A 23,594-nucleotide genomic window follows, 5' to 3' on the forward strand; every position below is an offset into this window, starting at 1 on the left:
GTCTTTTTGCAAGGAACGTTTTCAGTTTTTGCTCTATGGCAAGATGCATTATCATCTTGAAAAATTATTTCATCATCCCCAAACATCCTTTCAATTGTCCAAAATATCAACGTAAACTTGTGCATTTATTGATGATGTAATGACAGCCATCTCCCCAGTGCCTTTACCTGACATGCAGCCCCATATCATCAATGACTGTGGAAATTTAGATGTTCTCTTCAGGCAATCATCTTTATAAATCTCATTGGAACGGCACCAAACAAAAGTTCCAGCATCATCACCTTGCCCAATGCAGATATGAGATTCATCACTGAATATCACTTTCATCCAGTCATCCACAGTCCACGATTGCTTTTCCTTAGCCCATTGTAACCTTGTTTATTCTGTTTAGGTGTTAATGATGGCTTTTGTTTAGCTTTTCTGTATGTAAATCCCATTTCCTTTAGGCGGTTTCTTACCGTTCAGTCATAGACGTTGACTCCAGTTTCCTCCCATTCGTTCCTCATTTGTTTTGTTGTGCATTTTTGGATTTTTGAGACATATTGCTTTAAGTTTTCTGTCTTGATGCTTTGATGTCTTCCTTGGTCTACCAGTATGTTTGCCTTTAACAACCTTCCCATGTTTTTTGTATTTGGTCCTGAGTTTAGACACAGCTGACTGTGAACAACCAACATCTTTTGCAACATTGCGTGATGATTTACTCTCTTTTAAGAGTTTGATAATCCTCTCCTTTGTTTCAACTGACATCTCTCATGTTGGAGCCATGATTCATGTCAGTCCACTTGGTGCAACAGCTCTCCAAGGTGTGATCACTCCTTTTTAGATGCAGACTAATGAGCAGATCTGATATGATGCAGGTGTTAGTTTTGGGAATGAAAATTTACAGGGTGATTCCATAATTTTTTCCTCAGAATTGAGTGATTCCATATTTTTTTCCTGTGCTTGGTCTAAAAAAGTAACCGTTACTGACTGCCACAATCTTTTTTCTTGATTTCTTATAGTGTTTCTTAAAGCCAGAAAGTTGCCATTTGAAATTACTTTAGTTTTGTGTCATGTGTGTGATCTGCTTTTCTACAAAATTAAACAACTGGATGAACATCCTCCGAGGCCGGTGATTCCATAATTTTTGCCAGGGGTTGTATAATGTAGGTTTGCATATGGACCATAGGGACAAGTCACAACCATTATTTTGGGATGGCAAAATAGTCCCTACCAATATTTAGCATTTTTGTTTATATAACAAAATCATTCACTATTTTTTTGCGAACTCGATACTATAATTTTAGTCGTCATGTTTTGTGTTTTCGACGTGCCAGAGTGACAGGGTTACCCATGTTGCAATTTCATTGGCTCACGTTCTTCTCACATGGACGTAAACAAAGTGCATCTCGTGGCAGGCAGTGCTTCATTTGTAAAGTGGGAGGTCCCGGAGCGCAGAGGATGGGTGGCTCCGGTGCAGTGTTGCCAGATGTACGATAATTATCGTATTTGTACGATAGTTTTGCCCTCTGTACGATCAATAATGGGAAAAAATCCAAAATGTACGATAATTTCAGTTGTTGCCCAAACACGCATCTCTCTCTGACACCCAAGAATCATTTTGCAGGCGTTGCACTCAGGCGGCATCAAAGACACACCACACACAGGGCTGCTGCTGGCTTTGGGCGACCGGGACAAAGTCATTTGAAAGCCCGCCCCCTCCCCATACAAAGTAATGAGTTCCCATCCAATCTCTGCAGGACAGGACAGGAAGATTCCCAACCAACATCTTTTTTTTTTTTTAAACTTTATTTGAACAAATGCAACAACAAACGAACAAAACACAAGAGCAAAGAGATATACAAGAAAAATAAAAAAAAGTTCAAGTTCCTTATGGAGTTGTCAACATTTTTCTGTGTTCAACAAAATCTGCACAAGTGGCCATGGCATCGGATGACGACAGCGACCTCGAGGTTGAATTCGACTCTTTCTAGTCTGGTAATTAACACGTTTGTGTCCCTTCACAGAAAAAAAAATCTTTCTAGTAGTGCGTTCTAGTTTCCCCATTACTATAATTACTGTTTAAAAATGTGACATAAAATTCTTTGGAAATTAAAAAAAACACAAAACAAAACACTAAAATAGCTACGTTGTATGTGTTTTGTTTGTGTACGATCATTTCTCCCAAAATACGATAATTTTGAGGTTTTGGTACGATACTTTCATATTTCATATCTGGCAACACTGCTCCGGTGCAGAAAAACAAGAAGGGCGGGGGGGAGGGCTTGCGAACAATGCTGTGCGCCACACTTAAAATAAACTGCACACCCACACACACACCTTCACAAATGACACTAACATCCTGCCTTTTCCTCAGAAATTACTACATTTATGTTTGCTGTCTGTCTCTGTACTTTTTTTTTGTCAGTTTTGCGCTCTTTTTCATACTTTTGCCTCGTTTCAAAAGTCACCGAACGCACTTTACCGTAATATATCAATCAATCAATCACATTTTTTATATAGCGCCAAATCACAACAAACAGTTGCCCCAAGGCGCTTTATATTGTAAGGCAAGGCCATACAATAATTATGTAAAACCCCAACGGTCAAAACGACCCCCTGTGAGCAAGCACTTGGCTACAGTGGGAAGGAAAAACTCCCTTTTAACAGGAAGAACCCTCCAGCAGAACCAGGCTCAGGGAGGGGCAGTCTTCTGCTGGGACTGGTTGGGGCTGAGGGAGAGAACCAGGAAAAAGACGATGATGCTGTGGAGGGGAGCAGACATCGATCACTAATGATTAAATGCAGAGTGGTGCATACAGAGCAAAAAGAGAAAGAAACAGTGCATCATGGGAACCCCCCAGCAGTCTACGTCTATAGCAGCATAACTAAGGGATGGTTTAGGGTCACCTGATCCAGCCCTAACTATAAGCTTTAGCAAAAAGGAAAGTTTTAAGCCTAATCTTAAAAGTAGAGAGGGTGTCTGTCTCCCTGATCTGAATTGGGAGCTGGTTCCACAGGAGAGGAGCCTGAAAGCTGAAGGCTCTGCCTCCCATTCTACTCTTACAAACCCTAGGAACTACAAGTAAGCCTGCAGTCTGAGAGCGAAGCGCTCTATTGGGGTGATATGGTACTACGAGGTCCCTAAGATAAGATGGGACCTGATTATTCAAAACCTTATAAGTAAGAAGAAGAATTTTAAATTCTATTCTAGAATTAACAGGAAGCCAATGAAGAGAGGCCAATATGGGTGAGATATGCTCTCTCCTTCTAGTCCCCGTCAGTACTCTAGCTGCAGCATTTTGAATTAACTGAAGGCTTTTTAGGGAACTTTTAGGACAACCTGATAATAATGAATTCCAATAGTCCAGCCTAGAGGAAATAAATGCATGAATTAGTTTTTCAGCATCACTCTGAGACAAGACCTTTCTGATTTTAGAGATATTGCGTAAATGCAAAAAAGCAGTCCTACATATTTGTTTAATATGCGCTTTGAATGACATATCCTGATCAAAAATGACTCCAAGATTTCTCACAGTATTACTAGAGGTCAGGGTAATGCCATCCAGAGTAAGGATCTGGTTAGACACCATGTTTCTAAGATTTGTGGGGCCAAGTACAATAACTTCAGATTTATCTGAGTTTAAAAGCAGGAAATTAGAGGTCATCCATGTCTTTATGTCTGTAAGACAATCCTGCAGTTTAGCTAATTGGTGTGTGTCCTCTGGCTTCATGGATAGATAAAGCTGGGTATCATCTGCGTAACAATGAAAATGTAAGCAATACCGTCTAATAATACTGCCTAAGGGAAGCATGTATAAAGTGAATAAAATTGGTCTTAGCACAGAACCTTGTGGAACTCCATAATTAACTTTAGTCTGTGAAGAAGATTCCCCATTTACATGAACAAATTGTAATCTATTAGACAAATATGATTCAAACCACCGCAGCGCAGTGCCTTTAATACCTATGGCATGCTCTAATCTCTGTAATAAAATTTTATGGTCAACAGTATCAAAAGCAGCACTGAGGTCTAACAGAACAAGCACAGAGATGAGTCCACTGTCCGAGGCCATAAGAAGATCATTTGTAACCTTCACTAATGCTGTTTCTGTACTATGATGAATTCTAAAACCTGACTGAAACTCTTCAAATAGACCATTCCTCTGCAGATGATCAGTTAGCTGTTTTACAACTACCCTTTCAAGAATTTTTGAGAGAAAAGGAAGGTTGGAGATTGGCCTATAATTAGCTAAGATAGCTGGGTCAAGTGATGGCTTTTTAAGTAATGGTTTAATTACTGCCACCTTAAAAGCCTGTGGTACATAGCCAACTAACAAAGATAGATTGATCATATTTAAGATCGAAGCATTAAATAATGGTAGGGCTTCCTTGAGCAGCCTGGTAGGAATGGGGTCTAATAAACATGTTGATGGTTTGGATGAAGTAACTAATGAAAATAACTCAGACAGAACAATCGGAGAGAAAGAGTCTAACCAAATACCGGCATCACTGAAAGCAGCCAAAGATAACGATATGTCTTTGGGATGGTTATGAGTAATTTTTTCTCTAATAGTTAAAATTTTGATAGCAAAGAAAGTCATGAAGTCATTACTAGTTAAAGTTAATGGAATATTCAGCTCAATAGAGCTCTGACTCTTTGTCAGCCTGGCTACAGTGCTGAAAAGAAACCTGGGGTTGTTCTTATTTTCTTCAATTAGTGATGAGTAGAAAGATGTCCTAGCTTTACGGAGGGCTTTTTTATAGAGCAACAGACTCTTTTTCCAGGCTAAGTGAAGATCTTCTAAATTAGTGAGACGCCATTTCCTCTCCAACTTATGGGTTATCTGCTTTAAGCTACGAGTTTGTGAGTTATACCACGGAGTCAGACACTTCTGATTTAAAGCTCTCTTTTTCAGAGGAGCTACAGCATCCAAAGTTGTCTTCAATGAGGATGTAAAACTATTGACGAGATACTCTATCTCCCTTACAGAGTTTAGGTAGCTACTCTGCACTGTGTTGGTATATGGCATTAGAGAACATAAAGAAGGAATCATATCCTTAAACCTAGTTACAGCACTTTCTGAAAGACTTCTAGTGTAATGAAACTTATTCCCCACTGCTGGGTAGTCCATCAGAGTAAATGTAAATGTTATTAAGAAATGATCAGACAGAAGGGAGTTTTCAGGGAATACTGTTAAGTCTTCTATTTCCATACCATAAGTCAGAACAAGATCTAAGATATGATTAAAGTGGTGGGTGGACTCATTTACTTTTTGAGCAAAGCCAATAGAGTCTAATAATAGATTAAATGCAGTGTTGAGGCTGTCATTCTCAGCATCTGTGTGGATGTTAAAATCGCCCACTATAATTATCTTATCTGAGCTAAGCACTAAGTCAGACAAAAGGTCTGAAAATTCACAGAGAAACTCACAGTAACGACCAGGTGGACGATAGATAATAACAAATAAAACTGGTTTTTGGGACTTCCAATTTGGATGGACAAGACTAAGAGACAAGCTTTCAAATGAATTAAAGCTCTGTCTGGGTTTTTGATTAATTAATAAGCTGGAATGGAAGATTGCTGCTAATCCTCCGCCCCGGCCCGTGCTACGAGCATTCTGGCAGTTAGTATGACTCGGGGGTGTTGACTCATTTCAACTAACATATTCATCCTGCTGTAACCAGGTTTCTGTTAGGCAGAATAAATCAATATGTTGATCAATTATTATATCATTTACCAACAGGGACTTAGAAGAGAGAGACCTAATGTTTAATAGACCACATTTAACTGTTTTAGTCTGTGGTGCAGTTGAAGGTGCTATATTATTTTTTCTTTTTGAATTTTTATGCTTAAATAGATTTTTGCTGGTTATTGGTAGTCTGGGAGCAGGCACCGTCTCTACGGGGATGGGGTAATGAGGGGATGGCAGGGGGAGAGAAGCTGCAGAGAGGTGTGTAAGACTACAACTCTGCTTCCTGGTCCCAACCCTGGATAGTCACAGTTTGGAGGATTTAAGAAAATTGGCCAGATTTCTAGAAATGAGAGCTGCTCCATCCAAAGTGGGATGGATGCCGTCTCTCCTAACAAGACCAGGTTTTCCCCAGAAGCTTTGCCAATTATCTATGAAGCCCACCTCATTTTTGGACACCACTCAGACAGCCAGCAATTCAAGGAGAACATGCGGCTAAACATGTCACTCCCGGTCCGATTGGGGAGGGGCCCAGAGAAAACTACAGAGTCCGACATTGTTTTTGCAAAGTTACACACCGATTTAATGTTAATTTTAGTGACCTCCGATTGGCGTAACCGAGTGTCATTACTGCCGACGTGAATTACAATTTTACCAAATTTACGCTTAGCCTTAGCCAGCAGTTTCAAATTTCCTTCAATGTCGCCTGCTCTGGCCCCCGGAAGACAATTGACTATGGTTGCTGGTGTCACTAACTTCACATTTCTCAAAACAGAGTTGCCAATAACCAGAGTTTGATCCTCGGCGTGTGTGTCGTCGAGTGGGGAAAAACGGTTAGAGATGTGAACGGGTTGGCGGTGTACACGGGGCTTCTGTTTAGGGCTACGCTTCCTCCTCACAGTCACCCAGTCGGCCTGCTTTCCCGGCTGCTCGGGATCTGCCAGGGGGGAACTAACGGCGGCTAAGCTACCTTGGTCCGCACCGACTACAGGGGCCTGGCTAGCTGTAGAATTTTCCACGGTGCGGAGCCGAGTCTTCAATTCGCCCAGCCTGGCCTCCAAAGCTACGAATAAGTTACACTTATTACAAGTACCGTTACTGCTAAAGGAGGCCGAGGAATAACTAAACATTTCACACCCAGAGCAGAAAAGTGCGGGAGAGACAGGAGAAGCCGCCATGCTAAATCGGCTAAGAGCTAGTAGCTACGCTAACCTAGCGGATTCCTAAAAACACGCAAAGTGAATAATGTGTAAATAGTTTAGAGGTGATTCAGCAGAAGGAGTGCTTTAATTAAGGCACGTAAAGATTACACTGGGAAACAAATCGTAATCTAGATAACTAGATCAATCTAACTGCGCAGATTAAACAGCTAACAGATACAGAAAAACACCGCTGTGCTCCGGAACAGGAAGTGATACAATACCGCAGTGAGAGCCAACCACCAGTAGAGGCAAGCAAGAGGATCTGAAGTGTGGGACTGATTAGCAATTATATATATGCAACATATAGCATGCTGTTGGAAAGCACGGGTTCTTGGCTTGCTGTCACTGTTAAATTTTTCAGAGTGAGGGCTTACATGAGAACTTACGGTAATGAGAATCAGCGGCGCATTAGTGTGAAACTTTTGTGTTTTTCCTCTGCGTTATGACATCACAGGCTTCGTTTACCGTAATACACCATATATATCATTGGAAATCCCTTTTTTTTTTTTATTAGGTTGCCAGATAACTACAACTGCATTATTGATGAAGAGAATAGATTATACATCTTGGTTGCAAAAACTTTTTTTTTTTTTTTGTTAGCTCCACAAGTATTTTTTTGTTGTCTTGTTCTCTCAGGTGTAGGCCTATCGAATAGATTCGTGATTTTGGGTGCAATTTTGTTATTTAAGCTATTTGTTTGTTTGCCTACACGCTTAATATTGTAAATAAAGTGTTAAATTATTCAGCATTATGTCATCATATGTTATGTATTATGCTGTACTTGTGCGTCTAATGGTATGAGTGGGTTAGGGGGTGGTGGTGGTGGGCAGGGGGGCCGGGGGGGGTGGTATTGTCCCTACCAAAGCTGAGAAACCTACGCCCTTGATAATGTAAAATGTTGGGAAGAGCAAGTCCCTCTTCTTCTCTAGGAAGTTGTAAAGTTTTAAAACTCAATCTGGCCTTCTTCCCTTTCCAAATAAAATGTGACAGATCTCGCTTTATTTCTTTATTAAGTTTCCTGGTAAGGAGTATTGGGAGCATTTGTAGTGGGAAAAGAAGGCGTGGTAAGACATTCATCTTAATTAAATGAATTCTACCCATCCAGGATATTGGAAGATCCATCCATCTAATGAGATCTTTTTTATGTTGTTATGAACACCATCAACATTACTTTTGAAAATACGTTTGATATTAAGTGAGACCTGCATCCCTAAATATTTGAACCCAGAAATGGACCAGGCAAACAGGAAGTTCTGCATCATAGTTTGATTTCCTAAAGGCATGGTAATAGATTTAGCCATATTTACTTTATAGCCCGACAAAGAGCCAAAATGTTGTAAAACAGACATCACAGTTGGTATGGATATCTCAGGTTCAGTGACAAAAAGCAAATCATCGTCTGCATATAGTACGATTTTATATTCAATCCCTTTTATTTGGTAACCTAATATACTTCTCTCATTTCGAATGGCCTCAGCCAATGGTTCAATTGCCAAAGCGAAAATTTGTGGAGAAATCGGGTCTCCCTGTCTTGTAGATCTCCCCAATAGAAATTCTTGTGACCTAATACCGTTTACTATAACACTAGCTCTAGGAGAATGATACAGCAACTTAATCATATTAGTAAAACCTTCTCCCAACCCAAACTTTTCCAATACAGCAAACAAGTCCACTTGACGCGGTCGAATGCTTTCTACGCATTGAGTGATACTACCAGACCCTGTTTTTGGTTTGTAATAGAATGTTCAATAACGCTGAGAAGTTTACGCATATTAGTCTGAGATAATCAGTTTTTAATGAAACCCGTTTGATCAGGCTTAATAAGTATTGGAAGATAGTTTTCTAATCTTTTTGACATTACTTTAGAAAATATTTTACTGTCAACATTAATCAGACTAATGGGGCGATAAGAGTTGCATTGATCAGTTGGTTTACCTTTTTTGTGAATTAGGGAGATATTTGCGGAGTACAAGGTGGGTGGGAGAGAGCCAATAAGCACATACATTTTTAAGAGCGGCTCAGTTAATTGCTCCTGAAACAATTGGTCCATAACCATCTGGTCCTCCAGTTTTTCCACTCTGCAAGCTTTTAATTGCAAAAGTAACCTCTTCCTTTGTTATTGGTTCCCCCAGTAATTTCCTGGTCATCCTGTGATAAGGTTGGTAGATTAAGTTTACAAAGAAATTCATTTATAGTGTGAGGAGGAACAGATGATTCGGAAGTATACAGCTTTCTATAATAGTCCTCCATTAAATTAACCAACTTATCACTTTCGTAATAATTTTTACCCTTGTCATCTTTTAAAGAGGATATCGCATAGGTGTCCTGTCTGCCAGCCGCCAATCGTGCTAGCACTTTTCCAGGCTTATCACCCATCTCGAACAATCTATGCCTAGCATAGAAAACAGTAGCCTCCGTCTTCTGAGTCAATAACTGATTTAAGGATGAACAAGTAGCTTCTGCCTTACAGAAACCTGGTTACAGCAGGATGAATATGTTAGTTTAAATGAGTCAACACCACCGAGTCACACTAACTGTCAGAGTGCTCGTAGCACAGGCCGAGGGGGTGGATTAGCAGCAATCTTCCACTCCAGCTTATTAATTAATCAAAAACCCAGACAGAGCTTTAATTCATTTGAAAGCTTGACTCTTAGTCTTGTCCATCCAAATTGGAAGTCCCAAAAACCAGTTTTATTTGTTGTTATCTCTCGTTCACCTGGTCGTTACTGTGAGTTTCTCTGTGAATTTTCAGACCTTTTGTCTGACTTAGTGCTTAGCTCAGATAAGATAATTATAGTGGGCGATTTTAACATCCACATAGATGCTGAGAATGACAGCCTCAACACTGCATTTAATCTATTATTAGACTCAATTGGCTTCGCTCAAAATGTAAATGAGTCCACCCACCACTTTAACCATACTTTAGATCTTGTTCTGACTTATGGTATGGAAATTGAAGACTTAACAGTATTCCCTGAAAACCCCCTTCTGTCTGATCATTTCTTAATAACATTTACATTTACTTTAATGGACTACCCAGCAGTGGGGAATAAGTTTCATTACACTAGAAGTCTTTCAGAAAGCGCTGTAACTAGGTTTAAGGATATGATTCCTTCTTTGTTATGTTCTCCAATGCCATATACCAACACAGTGCAGAGTAGCTACCTAAACTCTGTGAGTGAGATAGATTATCTCGTCATCTCCTCATTGAGCACAACTTTGGATGCTGTAGCTCCTCTGAAAAAGAGAGCCTTAAATCAGAAGTGCCTGACTCCATGGTATAACTCACAAACTCACAGCTTAAAGCAGATAACCCGTAAGTTGGAGAGGAAATGGCGTCTCACTAATTTAGAAGATCTTCACTTAGCCTGGAAAAAGAGTCTGTTGCTCTATAAAAAAAAGCCCTCCGTAAAGCTAGGACATCTTACTACTCATCACTAATTGAAGAAAATAAGAACAACATGACTTTCTTTGCTAATAAAATTTTAACTATTAGACAAAAATTACTCATAACCATCCCAAAGACATATCATTATCTTTGGCTGCTTTCAGTAATGCTGGTATTTGGTTAGACTCTTTCTCTCCGATTGTTCTGTCTGAGTTATTTTCATTAGTTACTTCCTCCAAACCATCAACATGTCTATTAGACCCCATTCCTACCAGGCTGCTCAAGGAAGCCCTACCATTAATTAATGCTTTGATCTTAAATATGATCAATCTATCTTTATTAGTTGGCTATGTACCACAGGCTTTTAAGGTGGCAGTAATTAAACCATTACTTAAAAAGCCATCACTTGACCCAGCTATCTTAGCTAATTATAGGCCAATCTCCAGCCTTCCTTTTCTATCAAAAATCCTTGAAAGGGTAGTTGTAAAACAGCTAACTGATCATCTGCAGAGGAATGGTCTATTTGAAGAGTTTCAGTCAGGTTTTAGAATTCATCATAGTACAGAAACAGCATTAGTGAAGGTTACAAATGATCTTCTTATGGCCTCAGACAGTGGACTCATCTCTGTGCTTGTCCTGTTAGACCTCAGTGCTGCTTTTCATACTGTTGGCCATAAAATTTTATTACAGAGATTAGAGCATGCCATAGGTATTAGGCATTAAGGCACTGCGCTGCGGTGGTTTGAATCATATTTATCTAATAGATTATAATTTGTTCATGTAAATGGGGAGTCTTCTTCACAGACAGGTTAATTATGGAGTTCCACATGGTTCTGTGCTAGGACCAATTTTATTCACTTTATACATGCTTCCCTTAGGCAGTATTATTAGAAAGCATTGCTTACATTTTCATTGTTACGCAGATGATACCCAGCTTTATCTATCCATGAAGCCAGAGGACACACACCAATTAGTTAAACTGCAGGAATGTCTTACAGACATAAAGACATGGATGACCTCTAATTTCCTGCTTTTAAATTCAGATAAAACTGAAGTTATTGTACTTGGCCCCACAAATCTTAGAAACATGGTGTCTAACCAGATCCTTACTCTGGATGGCATTACCCTGACCTCTAGTAATACTGTGAGAAATCTTGGAGTCATTTTTGATCAGAATATGTCCTTCAATGCGCATATTAAGCAAATATGTAGGACTGCTTTTTTGCATTTGCGCAATATCTCTAAAATTAGAAAGGTTTTGTCTCAGAGTGATGCTATTCATGCATTTATTTCCTCTAGGCTGGACTATTGTAATTCATTATTATCAGGTTGTCCTAAAAGTTCCCTGAAAAGCCTTCAGTTAATTCAAAATGCTGCAGCTAGAGTACTGATGGGGACTAGAAGGAGAGAGCATATCTCACCCATATTGGCCTCTCTTCATTGGCTTCCTGTTAATTCTAGAATAGAATTTAAAATTCTTCTTCTTACTTATAAGGTTTTGAATAATCAGGTCCCATCTTATCTTAGGGACCTCATAGTACCATATCACCCCAATAGAACGCTTCACTCTCAGACTGCAGGCTTACTTGTAGTTCCTAGGGTTTGTAAGAGTAGAATGGGAGGCAGAGCCTTCAGCTTTCAGGCTCCTCTCATGTGGAACCAGCTCCCAATTCAAATCAGGGAGACAGACACCCTCTCTACTTTTAAGATTAGGCTTAAAACTTTCCTTTTTGCTAAAGCTTATAGTTAGGGCTGGATCAGGTGACCCTGAACCATCCCTTAGTTATGCTGCTATAGACTTAGACTGCTGGGGGGTTCCCATGATGCACTGAGTGTTTCTTTCTCTTTTTGCTCTGTATGCACCACTCTGCATTTAATCATTAGTGATTGATCTCTGCTCTCTTCCACAGCATGTCTTTTTCCTGATTCTCTCCCCTCAGCCCCAACCAGTCCCAGCAGAAGACTGCCCCTCCCTGAGCCTGGTTCTGCTGGAGGTTTCTTCCTGTTAAAAGGGAGTTTTTCCTTCCCAATGTCGCCAAGTGCTTGCTCACAGGGGGTCGTTTTGACCGTTGGGGTTTTTCTGTAATTATTGTATGGCTTTTGCCTTACAATATAAAGCGCCTTGGGGCAACTGTTTGTTGTGATTTTGGCGCTATTTAAATAAAATTGATTTGATTTGATTTGATTTAAGCAGAGACAATGAAAAATTTAGCTTGAGTTGATTTTCAAGAGCTGTCAATTCTTTTTATAAGTTTAGTTGTTGTTTCAAAGCTTCTTTTTTTCTTGCAGAACTATAAGAAATGATAGTTCCACGTAAAAAGGCTTTTAAAGTTTCTCAGAGTGTTGATGGATTAGTATCCTCATTATCATTACTTGAGAGAAAGAGGTCAGTTTGTTATTTGATGAAAGACACAAATTTTGGATTATTTAAAGTGAAGGGTTCAATCGGCAATTATGTGCTGTCGGAAGAGTTTGTGGGGGTAATACAACCATTTGGACATCTGCATGATCAGACAATAGTCATGTGCCAATATCACATGAGCATACTCTGTCCAGTACCAATCTCGATATTAAAAAATAGTCAGTTTGGGAGAAGCTTTGATGAGGGTTTGAATAAAACATGTAATCTTTGTCACCTGGGTGAAGGACTCTCCATACATCAATCAACTGCAGATCTGATAACAGCCCTTTGGTAGCTTCTCTCATTTTGGAAAATAAATTTTTAGAAGGTGGCTTCTGGTCCGTCTCTGGGTCCAAGGGACAATTTCGATCTCCTGCAATGATACTGAATGTGGTAAGGTTAGTGGACAATTCTGCTATGAGTTTTGAGTAAAATTCTCTGCTCCTCCACATCGAAAGGAATCAGGTGAGGTGGCTCGGGCATCTTTTCCGGATGCCCCCTGGATGCTTCGCTGGAGAGGTGTTCCGGGCACGTCCCATTGGGAGGAGGCCCCGGGGAAGACCCAGGACACGCTGGAGGGACTACATCTCTCGGCTGGCTTGGGAACACCTTGGGGTCCGCCCGGAAGAGCTGGGGGAGGTGTGTGTGGATCGGGAGGTCTGGGCGGCTTTGCTTGAGCTGCTGCCCCCGCGACCCGACTCTGGATAAAGCGGAAGAAAATGGATGGATGGATGGATTCTCTGAGATAAACATTTAGTGCATAAATACAGCCAATAAGGATAGTTTATCCATATAATGTTCCAATGATGAATACATGTCTCCCCTGATCATCTTTGAGGCATTTTGTCATGGTGAATGGGGTGTTTTTATTAATCAATATTGCCACCCCTCTTTTATTTGATGAAAATGATGAATAGTACACCTGTCCCACCCATTCCCTTTTAAGTTGTTGGTGCTCTATGTCTGTAAGGTGCGTTTCTTGAAGTAGAGCTATATTTGCATTCTCCTTCTTAAACCAGGTTAGCAGTTTCTTTCGTTTAATGGCATTATTTATCCCTTTAATGTTCAATGAAATATACTTTGTAACACTCATTCCAAATCACCATAGTTTAGTATATTGTGCTAGATAGGCAAAGTAGATAAAAAAAAAAAAAGTTTGGATAAACATGAAGTGCTCAGATCTGCTCAAAAAATCAAAACACAAGACGAACAAGAACAACAAAAACACTTTGGGCTGTATATTCACGTTTCTTCTGTTAATCTTTGTAAACAAGCCCAGTAACACACACAGAGGTAGAACAGTCCTCAACAACAGTTCAGGCTCCGCAGGACTGGGAGGATACAAAACTTGCTGTGAGCGCACGCTGAAGAAACACGATCCCATCAACATTAGCACTCACACACCCCCATAAAACTTTCAGTTTAAAATAATAAAAAATAATGATAACCATAAAATAAGATTAGCCACTTATTTTTTCAATAATGTCAATATAATATCAATAATAACAAAATTGGCCACTGGCTCTACTGTTGTATTACTCACATGACATCCATCGCTGCTATTTCCCTTGAGGCTTCTTCTGGACAGTCAAATGAGAGCACTTTACCGTTATGAGAGAAGCGCAGAGTCGCAGGGTAGAGCATCCTGAATCTGACTTTCTTGTCAATCAACATCTGGCACGCTGCGTTGAAACTTTGCCTCTGTTGTCTGATTTGTTGTGGGAAGTCTTGGAGAATGGTTATCCTTGCTCCCTCATAGATTAGCTCCTTCCCCTTGCTGAGACTGAGCACCTTCATCTTATCTGTGGAGTAATGCAGCTTCATTATGACTGCTCTCGGTGCGCCTGGTCTCGGTGACCCGGTACTTCTGTGGCAGCGGTCCAATCGGATTCTTCCCTTTTTAGTTTCCATTTTTAAAAGTGCAGGGAGCCAGGTTTCAAAAAAGGAGAGCGCATCTTTCCCCTCAGTCCCCTCACTCACTCCGAAGATTCGGAGATTGTCTGTACGGCTTCTCAATTCCTGATTATCCATCCGATTTGTGAGCTCCTCGAGCCTGCTCTCTACACGCAGCAGCCTGACCTCCATGTCAGCGATAGTGTCTTCCACGACAGATATGCGTGATTCTGCCTCATCCAAGCGCCTTGTACTTGTTGTGAAAGTGTCGTGACACGGACCCACAACAGGGGGCGTTAATGAACGGACAATGGATAAGCCAAAAAGTAACAATTTAATGTTGTGAATCGCACAACGAAGTACAGACAATAACAATATGGTGGAATGTCAATTATACACAAGGTGACGTGTGGGCAGGCTCGACGATAGAAGACGTCTGGCGAGAGAAGAGCCGGATCCCACACAGCTTCCACCACCAACGGATCTGAAGAACACCGGAGCCGCCAAGCCCTGCGCCCCAGGTGGCCACTGTCTTCAGCAGTCAGACCCGGTACTGCTGGCAGAGAACAGAGACAGTACTGATGAGTGTGAGTTCGCACACTCAGTAATCCCACAGTCAGTGTTTAGTTAGGAGGGAGAACCTCCACCTCCAATCACACACTCGTACATCTCCTATGAAACCACTTATCTGGTTTGGGGTGTGAGGCGAAGCCGTCGCAGTCCACACCAAACGCCAATTCAACAGATACGGAACACGTCACAGGAAAACGGCTGCAAATGAGATCAGACTATTAGTCACAGTTAAGCTTAGCAGAGAAATTACCTGATTGGTAGCTGATTTCTCGGCAGGGAGGTGGAGTTGCAGTCCGGCCTTTATGGTGGTGGTGATGTGTAGTGGATGAGTGACAGCTGGAAGCCCGCACTTCAAGCAGGGCACCATCTTGTGGTGGTGGGCCAGCAGTACCTCCTCTTCAGCAGCCCACACAACAGTACTGTTATCGAGAGTAGCTTGGATTGTGTCCAGTTTGCCCGTGATAACATTCATCATCTCTTCAACAACCGTCTCTTTGATATTAGCTGTTAGCTGGGACAAGTCAAACGGGCAGCTCTGCTCAGCTGTAGGGACAGCCGGGGGAGTCTCTGTACCACGTGCACTGCTAGCATTAGCTGTTGGGTTAGCTTTAGCTTTGGTGTTAGCTTGACTCCAAAGTTGCAAAGCACCCTTGGAGGTCTTCTTATCAACATTTTCCGCGGTCACCTTTTTGGAGGACATCTTATCGAGTTGCCAGTGGCTTAGTTTTGATAATGTGGCAGTATTAATGTCATTAAAAGTACAATATTAGGAAAGTTTCACTGGGAGCTCTTAAGTTTCGATCCTCTCAGGGTGACGTCATCCCGGAAGCATGGTAGAGTTTTAACTTGCACTTGTAGATGTAGTGACAAACTGTGTTAACTGACAATGGTTTTCTGAAGTGTTCCTGAGCTCACGCGGTAAGATCCTTTGCACAATGATGTCTGTTTTTAATGCAGTGCCACCTGAGGGACTGAAGGTCACAGGCAGTCAATGTTAATTTTTGGCCTTACCGCTTACGTGTAGAAAGTTCTCCAGATTCTCTGAATCTTCTGATTACATTATGGACTGTAGATGATGGAATCCCTAAATTCCTTGCAATTGAACATTGAGAAACATTGTTCTTAAACTGATGGACTATTTTTTCATGCAGTTGTTCACAAAGTGGTGATCCTCGCCCCATCTTTGCTTGTGAATGGCTGAGCTTTTTGGGGATGCTCTTTTTATACCCAATCATGACATATCTGTTTCCAATTAGGTGTTCTTTGAGCATTCATCAATTTTCCCAGTCTTTTGTTGCCCCGTCCCAACTTTTTTGAAACGTGTTGCAGGCATTCATTTCAAAATGAGCAAATATTGGCACAAAAACAACAAAGTTTATCAGTTTGAACATTAAATATCTTGTCTTTATGGTGTATTCAATTGAATATAGGTTGAAGAGGATTTACAGATCATTGTATTCTGTTTTTATTTACATCTTACACAATGTCTGAACTTCATTGGAATTGGGGTGGTACCATACCTCTGCCCGTTTACCTGATAAAGCCTTTCGATTATTCCTACACTACCGTCTGAGAGTCTGCAACTGTATCCATCCTCTCTCACGCCTCCTTGCCATATGACAATTTTAAACTCAAACCAAAAGAAATCTCTACAGTATGATATAAATTAAACACGTTGCATAGGTAATGGCAAAGTCAGGGGTTGATACATGAACATTTCCAAGTCACTAAATGTGTCTTGGACTACATTCACACAAATCATTAATGAATACAAACAGTGTAGTAATGTATGATAAATCTGTCTGCAGAAGGCAGGGCTCAAAAAAATTGAGTGATGACTTTGAATGTTGGCAGTATGACTATTAAATGGAGAGAGAGTTGGCTGATATGATGGAAATGAGAAAGGTAGACATGATAATGTGTCTCCTGTCTAGCTGACAGATGAGTAGAGAACAGGCTAACGGTTATGAGTCCTGATATGAGAACAGAGGCTGACTCTTGAGGCACAAGGTTTCCTGCAGATGTTGAACAAGAAGACTTCTCCTGAAGGTGCATCCTGCTTGGACCACTCTCATTTGTTCTTGATAGTCAGTAGAAGTGGGACAAAGTCACTGTCAAGCCATTCTCAAGTCATCAATCTGCAAGTCCCAAGGCAAGTCTTAAGTCAGCTGTCAAACACTTGGCTCTCACTATGACTTGAGACTTGACGATTCATGACTTGAGAGTGACTTGATGGTGACTTACTCCCACCTCTGATAGTCAGTGTTCCCTTATGTTTGATGCCAGTAGAGCAAAGATGTCTCCAGTGTGGGTGATCAAGGGCATGTAGTACTTCCCCGACAGCAATGTCAACATCACAGGCTTTTAGATTCACTTTGAAGTTGTCTTTGAACCATTGGCACGGTCTTCCAGGTGTACACTGGCCCTCTTTCAGCTGACCATATAGCACATCTTGGGCATTCGAGAGTCCTTCATGCAAACTACACTATCACCCACCCAATGTTGGGCAGTCCACATCTCTCCATGACCTCTTGGTTGGAAACATTGCCTTGTCACTTTATATTCATGATTTTCCTCAGGGATCTTTGGTGAAACTGCTCAGCAGGATGTGGCAATGGTAAGTTGTCCAGGATTAGCAGCAGTAGAGTAAGGTGCTCAGGACGATGGCTCTGTAGGTGACCTCTTTGGTGCTAAGCTTAATGCCCTTGTCATTACAAAGTCTGTTTATGAGTCTGCCTAAACCTTGCACTGCGCTACTTCTGCATCTATGTATGCAGTTTGTGCTGTCCAAGTAACAGAACTGGTCAACATACTTAATGTCTATGTTGTCAGTCTTGACGGTGGGAGGTGATGTAATACCTGGGGGCTGCAATGGTGCTGCTTGGTACATAGACTCAGTTTTGCTGAGATGGTCAGTTTGAACTGCTTGCAGTAAGCAGCAAATTTGTCCGTTATGAACTGTATATCCTTGTGTGTGTGTAGCAAGTGGACAGTCATCGGTGAATGGTAAAGGTGCCTTGACACTTACACGATGTTGATCCGCTTACTTGCATGCACTTTGTTGTGACATTCCCATCCGCTGTGTTCCCAGCTGGATGGCAGTGTCCCGCGCACAGCTGTGTGCAGCTCACAAAGCGCAGTGTCCCGTGCTTTGTGCACTGGACACTGCCTATGTAAAATAATTGTATCGTAGTGGTTTAATCATTTCCTCTGAGAGTTTGGCTGTCGAAAACACCTCTAATTGCTTGTTCCAGCTGCGGTTTCTCTCTCTCTCTCTCTCTCTTTATCTCTCTGTCTCTCTCTCACATGCGCTTCATGAAGTGGAGAATGTATTTGGAACCGACTAAAAGATAATTATTTGTAATGTTTATATTGTAATGATTTGGCAAAACAGTTGCATGTTCATTACTTCTTATGAGTAGCTGTAAAAGTCTGTTTATGATAGATTTAACATCTCATTAAAATCAATCAGATGAACTGCACTCTGACGTAATCACTCGTACTCACATGAAGTTTTTTTAATTGTTTGTGCAATGTTCATGTGAAGTTTGTGGAATTAATGCATAATGGAGCTTTTGAACATTTCTAAATTTTATTTGTGCACTTGCACAAAACCACGCACCATTTACAACAAGTTTGAGAAGTTTACTGTCCTACACGGTTTTGTGCGTGCAAGTTAGGGGTTGACACATGAACACTTCCAAGGCACTAAATGTGTCTTGGAACAAACTATCAAACTAGCATGATCACTACTCTCAGCCAGACACTTGCATGATCAAAGAACATCGAACATCGTGGACCTGGCCTGGAACCTCCTTACATTGACGAGCTTACCCTCTGTGTGAAATTGGATGTAGACACCCCTGTCTCACAGTCCTTGTAAGCATCAAGCAACTTAGCAGGAAAGAAGTTTGAAAGGGGGGGGAGGGGGGTGGCAGGATGCAGCCTATTTTTCACCGGAAATGGATCAGAGATGTCAGGATTTTCCTATACTTTGGACTGCATGCCACCATGAAATGATGATGGGTGGCCAAATTTGTGGAAAACCTCCCACAGACCATTCCTGTTTATGGAGTCAAATGTTTTTGTCACATCTGTGAAGACCAGGTGGAGCACTTTATTCTGCTCCCAACATTCTCTTGTAACTGATGAATAGCAAGCACCATGTCACATGTTCCCCTGCCTGACCAGAAGCCACACTGGTCCTCTGGGATGATGGTGTCAATACATGGTTGGTGAGTCTAGTCAATGTGATACGGGTGATTCTTCGGTCGTTGTCGCAGCATGACTCGTCTCCCTTCCTCTTTTATGTATATATATATATATATATATATATATATATATGTGGACACTTTATGTGTCTCCAAAGTCTTGGGGGACCTGGCCTTCCTTCTTGATTAAATGGAATAGGATGTAAAGTCTACCTTCCAACACATCTCCTCCATATTTGTAGATATTAGCCTGAATACCATGTGCTGCTGGTGGTTTGTCTGCTTCAGGGCTTTCTGTACTTAACGTATGCTTTACTGTTAGCTGCAGGAGAGCTGCAATGGCCTCATCAGAAATGATAGATTCCCTGTGGAGGAGCACGTTGAAATTTTCTGCCCAATGCGACAGGATGTCGTTGTTGTCTTTCAGGAGGTTTGTTTCATCTGCCGTTTGCACAGAGCTGGCACCTGTGTTTGTGGGTCTATATTCAGCTCTAAGGCCTTCGTGGAAGGTTTTCATGTTGTGGGCATCAGCTGCAGCTTGCAGCTCTTTTGATTTTTATTTTTTTCTCCCACAAGGTGTTTTCATCTTGCATATCCTTTTCTGGACTAGTTGCTTGGTTTGCTGGTACTTACTTACCTTTGTTCTTTCTGCAGTGACTGTCCAAGACGTAATTCTCATGCAGTGTGTCTCAGAGCATTCTGATCTCTAGGACATTTTCTTCCAAGCAGTCTTTGTGGTTATGCTATCCAAAGCCAAGGGCATTAATCGTTCTCAATGTGTCTTGTATAATGGAACTACCTCTGACCTTGGTGACATGAGATTTTAGGTTCCACAGGGACCTTGCTTTTCTCCCTGTATGTAGCACCCCTTGGGCATATACTGCGGTGTTTTGGGATTGCCTTTCATTGTTACACTGATGATACTCAGTTGTACATGCTGAAAACTGCAGGAAATCTCACTCCCATAAAATCCCTGGAGGACTGTCTTCTATCAGTGAGAAGGATGTCTAGTAACTTCCTACTTTTAAACTTTGATAAGACTGAAATGATGGTTCTTGGTCCAGCAAGACATCAACATCAGTTTGACCAGCTGGCGCTCGCCCTGGGTTCGTATTGTCATACATCATACGGACAAAATGAGGAACCTTGGGGTAATTTTTGATCCCACGTTGTCGTTTGACCTCCACATCAGGGATGCTACTAGGACTGCTTTTTTCCATCTGCGAAATATAGCGAGGATCCGCCCCATCCTGTCTATGGCTGATGCTGAGACCCTGATTCATGCTTTTGTTTCTTCTAGAGATAGGAAAGATGGAGACAGCTGTTTATCCAACTCTTTACAAGCTGGACAAAATCTGTCTTTATATGGCAGCAACTGCTGTGGCCGTGTGAGAGAGTCTTCTCTAAAACTGGTGAGGTAGTAATGAAGAAGCGGGACAGACTATAGCTTAACACTGCTGAAATGATCTTGTTTTTAAATAAAAACCTTTGAAGCCCCCAAATCCATTTTGTACAACTATGGTCATAACAGTCTCTAGTTGCACAAACATTTCACAATTTAAAGCTCTATTACATGCGGTATTTTATGATGGCACAATCACATTATAACACAAGTATATTATTAATGTCTTAAAGTGAAAATATAGCCAAAAATTTCAAGATGCACATAGAACCTTTATTATTAAACATACATAGGAGTGCCTCACTGTTTCTTGACATCTTGCCCTTTGTTGATCCATGCAAGTGCTATGTTAAAGATTAGCCAGCAGATGTCGCCATATTTAATTGTATCAAATGCTTTGAAAGACTGAACCATTTCAACACAATTGCTTCATATTGATTCAGTTGTTCAAAATGCTTTGGTTTCTCCATCACTAATAATTATCAATAAAATACATCAGCAACCACTAATTATTACCGCATGTGTACAGATAGACTTACAAACATGAATACTTTGATGTATTGCTAAACGGCACATTAAATAACGTGTGACATGTCCTTTAAACAATAAATTACTGAAGAAAGAAGCAGAGAGCAACTTACCTGGATCTTACAAACATCCAACCCCATGGGTACCTGATGCCTGCTTCTCTGTCAATGTCTCTGGCATCCAAATCACCACTTTCATCCCTTTTTATTGTCTTTCTGCAGATTTGGGCTAATTTTGTTTGGCTGCAGTTTGGCAAAATTACAAAGTAAGTTTTTTTTTTTTTTTAAAGTTTGACCACTTTATGGCAATTCCCGCCCATTCATGGTAGTGCTGTATAAGCATATGATTGTCGTAAGATGATTTTTTTTTTTTTTACGACATTTAATGTGAGTCTTCAAAACAGTCTAATTCATACCTCACGCAAAACACTTTGGCAAAAATTTAAAGATGCATAAATATGCAAAAATGCACAATTCTCACAAGCCTGGACTGTTATCAGTGCATATGCCACACAAGTCAGTTGCAAGATGGAGAAAAGATTTCCGGAGTGACTTAAATGCAGTGGTAGAGAGTGTACCCAAAGATGAACGCATGGTGATCAAAGGGCAGAAGGATGTGCAGCAGGTTAGGGTGATAAAGGATGCAGTCAGTAACCTGCTGACAACCGAGGAGAGTGTGTTGAGAAGGTGGAGCGGGTACGATAAGAACCTGATGAATGAAGAAAATGACAGTGACAGAAGGTTGGATGATGTGCAGACAGCGAATCAGGCAGTGTAACGGATTAGTGAGGATGAACTGAGAACAGCTATGAAGGGGATGAAGAGTGGAAAGGTAGTTGGCCCAGATGACAAAGCAGCTCATTGTTACTCTTCATGTTACAACAAAACAACCATTCCCTCACCACGTCCGTTCTCTCTGTGACCCCACCAGCTGAAGCAGAAGCTGTTTCAAAGCCAGCAGAGGGCATCGCTGTGTTCACGGGCAGCGGATGAGGCAGCGGTGACCCGGGGAGAGGCCGAGAAAAGCACAGCCTTAGCAGAGGCCCGGGCCCTCAGGTGTCAGAGGGATAAGGAGGTGGCTGAAGCTGACAGGAGTCGGCTCAATGAAGAACTACAGCAGCTGAAAAAAGAGGCACTCAGATACTGTACACTCAGCTGACATACACACCAACACATAAACCATGCTGTTGGGTAATCAGACACAGTGGTTAGTGTAACCACAGCACAGCATGTAACGGACACCCTCCATTGTTTCTTTGTCAGAGACGTGACATTCTATTTATAATTATCTCAGAATTTACCACTTAGTGTCAATCATAGGCCAAATGAATACACACTGACTTGCCAGTTTATCTTCCATTAGCAGTAGATAGGTTTTTCATACAATAAACATTATTTAACTCTAATTAATACAAAATAATCTTTTTAACATCTATCCAAAAATACACTCAAAAATGCCTCATTGGATGAACTCAATTCAATTATGAGTAGGATTTCCATCTAATAAATATATGTAGTCCCAACTAAATTACATTATATTATCTTGCATGGATGTGTTTTATTTAAGTTGGGGCTACATATTATTAGATCATTCAAACAAATGACTCATTGGATGAACTCAATTAAATTATGGACAGGTTTTCCATCTAATAAGTATATATAGTCCCAACTAAATTAAATTATCTTGCATGGATGTGCTTTATTTGAGTTGGGGCTACATATATTTATTAGATCACTCAAACAAATGACTCATTGGATGAACTCAATTCAATTATGGGCAGGTTTTCCATCTGATAAGTATATATAGCCCCACCTAAATTAAATTAAATGATCTTGCATGGATGTGCTTTATTTGAGTTGGGGCTACACATATTTATTAGATCACTCAAACAAATGACTCATTGGTTGAACTCAATTCAAGTATGGGCAGGTTTTCCATCTAATAAGTATATATAGTCCCAACTAAATTAAATTAAATGATCTTGCATGGGTGCACTTTATTTGAGTTGGGGCTACATATATTTATTAGATGGAAATGTTGCTCATAATTGAATTGAGTTCATCCAGTGCATTAGTTTTTTGAGTGTGCAGTGATGTCTGGCCTCATTGGTCGAGGTAATTTTAAAAAAAAGTTGTAATTGTTATAGCTGACAAACAGTACAATGAAATTGGATGCATTCCACCGCTCCAAAAAATGATGCATTGGATGAATTCAATTCAGTTATGAGCAGGATTGCCATCTAATAAATATATGTAGCCCCACCTCAAATAAAGTGCATCCATGCAAGATAATTTAATTTAATTTAGTTGGGACTACATATACTG

The 23,594-nt window shown here is 40.8% G+C and overlaps 1 protein-coding gene across 1 annotated transcript in view; it reads left to right on the forward strand.

The window, feature by feature from the left end:
* LOC117515049 overlaps nt 1-22,642 on the forward strand; it is a 28,329-nt gene extending 5,687 nt beyond the window's left edge. Inside the window, exon 3 of the mRNA XM_034175583.1 lies at nt 22,201-22,642. Coding sequence (XP_034031474.1) covers nt 22,201-22,428 — 228 coding nt within the window. The 3' untranslated portion in view covers nt 22,429-22,642. The remainder of the gene's footprint in view (nt 1-22,200) is intronic.
* The last annotated feature ends 952 nt before the right edge of the window (nt 22,643-23,594 follow it).

This window comes from Thalassophryne amazonica, chromosome 8 (genome assembly GCF_902500255.1).
Source record: "Thalassophryne amazonica chromosome 8, fThaAma1.1, whole genome shotgun sequence".
Classification (NCBI taxonomy): domain Eukaryota; kingdom Metazoa; phylum Chordata; class Actinopteri; order Batrachoidiformes; family Batrachoididae; genus Thalassophryne; species Thalassophryne amazonica.